Source organism: Fulmarus glacialis, unplaced genomic scaffold (genome assembly GCF_000690835.1).
Source record: "Fulmarus glacialis isolate BGI_N327 unplaced genomic scaffold, ASM69083v1 scaffold35757, whole genome shotgun sequence".
Taxonomy (NCBI): domain Eukaryota; kingdom Metazoa; phylum Chordata; class Aves; order Procellariiformes; family Procellariidae; genus Fulmarus; species Fulmarus glacialis.
Genome location: NW_009224455.1, coordinates 5,119 through 6,337, shown reverse-complemented (window position 1 = coordinate 6,337; position 1,219 = coordinate 5,119). Strand labels below are relative to the sequence as shown.

Sequence of the window (1,219 nt, the reverse complement as noted above, 5' to 3'; positions counted from 1 at the left end):
GGGTGCCCTCAGCCCTTAACCGCTCTGATAAGGACCCAATCTTCATTGGTGGGCTGCCAAGATCGAGGACTGTGAGGTGAAGTGTCCTCTCACTTTTCCCCCTTTGCAAAGACTCTTTTAAGTAGAGGGGAAGGCTTTAGCAAACTCTGCTGCAACCTCCACTGAAATTAGTGAAAATCAGTGAAGTCTGAAGTCTTGTTTATGGCCATGTATACCACAGAATTACCTGTCCTTTGCCTTCAAACTCTAATATGGTGCTGTCCTGGTTTCGTCTGGGATAGAGTTAATTTTCTTCCTAGTAGCTGGTACAGTGCTGTGTTTGGGGTTTAGTATGAGAATAATGTTGATAACACACTGTTTTAGTTGTTACTAAGTGGAGCTTACACTAAGTCCAGGACTTTTCAGCTTCCCATGCTCTGCCAGGTGCACATGAAGCTGGGAGGGGGTATAGCCAAGACAGCTGATCCAAACTGGCCAAAAGGATATTCCATACCATATGACATCATGCTCAGTATATAAACGGGGGGGAGTTGGCTGGGGAGCAGTGATTGCTGCTCAGGGACTGGCTGGGCATCAGGCGGCAGGTGGTGAGTGGTTGTGTCACTTGTTTTTTCCTGGGGTGTGTCTGTTTCTCTCGTTGTTTTCCTTTTCATTACAATTTATTATTGTTGTTGTTGTTGTTTTTATTATTTTATTCTATTTTATTTCAATTATTAAACTGTTCTTATCTCAACCCATGAGTTTTCTTACTTTTGCTCTTCAGATTCTCTCCCCATCCCACTGGGGGAGCAGGGAGGGTGAGCAAGCGGCTGTGTGGTGCTTGGTTGCCAACTGGGGTTAAACCACGACAGATGCTTTTCAGTGGTAGGTCTGACACTGCAGTTCAGATCAGAGACAAGCTGTTTTTTCCATCCATGGGTGATTTCCACTACAGCAGCTGCCACAGCAGCCACCTGCTCTTTGTGTCAGACTGCAGCAAGCATTCAGCACTGCTGCCTGGAATGATGCTCCTTTGATCTCTACCTGTCTGAGCCTTGTGTTTTCCAGCTGGCATTTATGGGCAAAACTGCGCTTCAGGTTAAAAGTTCTACTTCAGAAAGGAATTCCTGTAATTCGGTTTTGAAACTTGGAACAGAGGAAAAACAATTGTGAACAGATCAACAAAAAACATTACAAATACATATTTTATAGCGTGTCTCTAATTTATACTTTTTATATT

At 43.9% G+C, this 1,219-nt stretch overlaps 1 protein-coding gene across 1 annotated transcript in view; it reads left to right on the top strand.

Moving 5' to 3' along the window:
• The window catches only part of LAMA1 (laminin, alpha 1), a gene marked incomplete at both ends in the record, with an annotated part of 64,925 nt that overhangs the window by 59,157 nt on the left and 4,549 nt on the right, over window positions 1-1,219 (top strand). Inside the window, one exon of the mRNA XM_009582157.1 lies at window positions 1-76. This exon is cut by the window's left edge and continues 93 nt beyond it. Within this exon, the coding sequence (XP_009580452.1) occupies window positions 1-76 (76 nt within the window). The remainder of the gene's footprint in view (window positions 77-1,219) is intronic.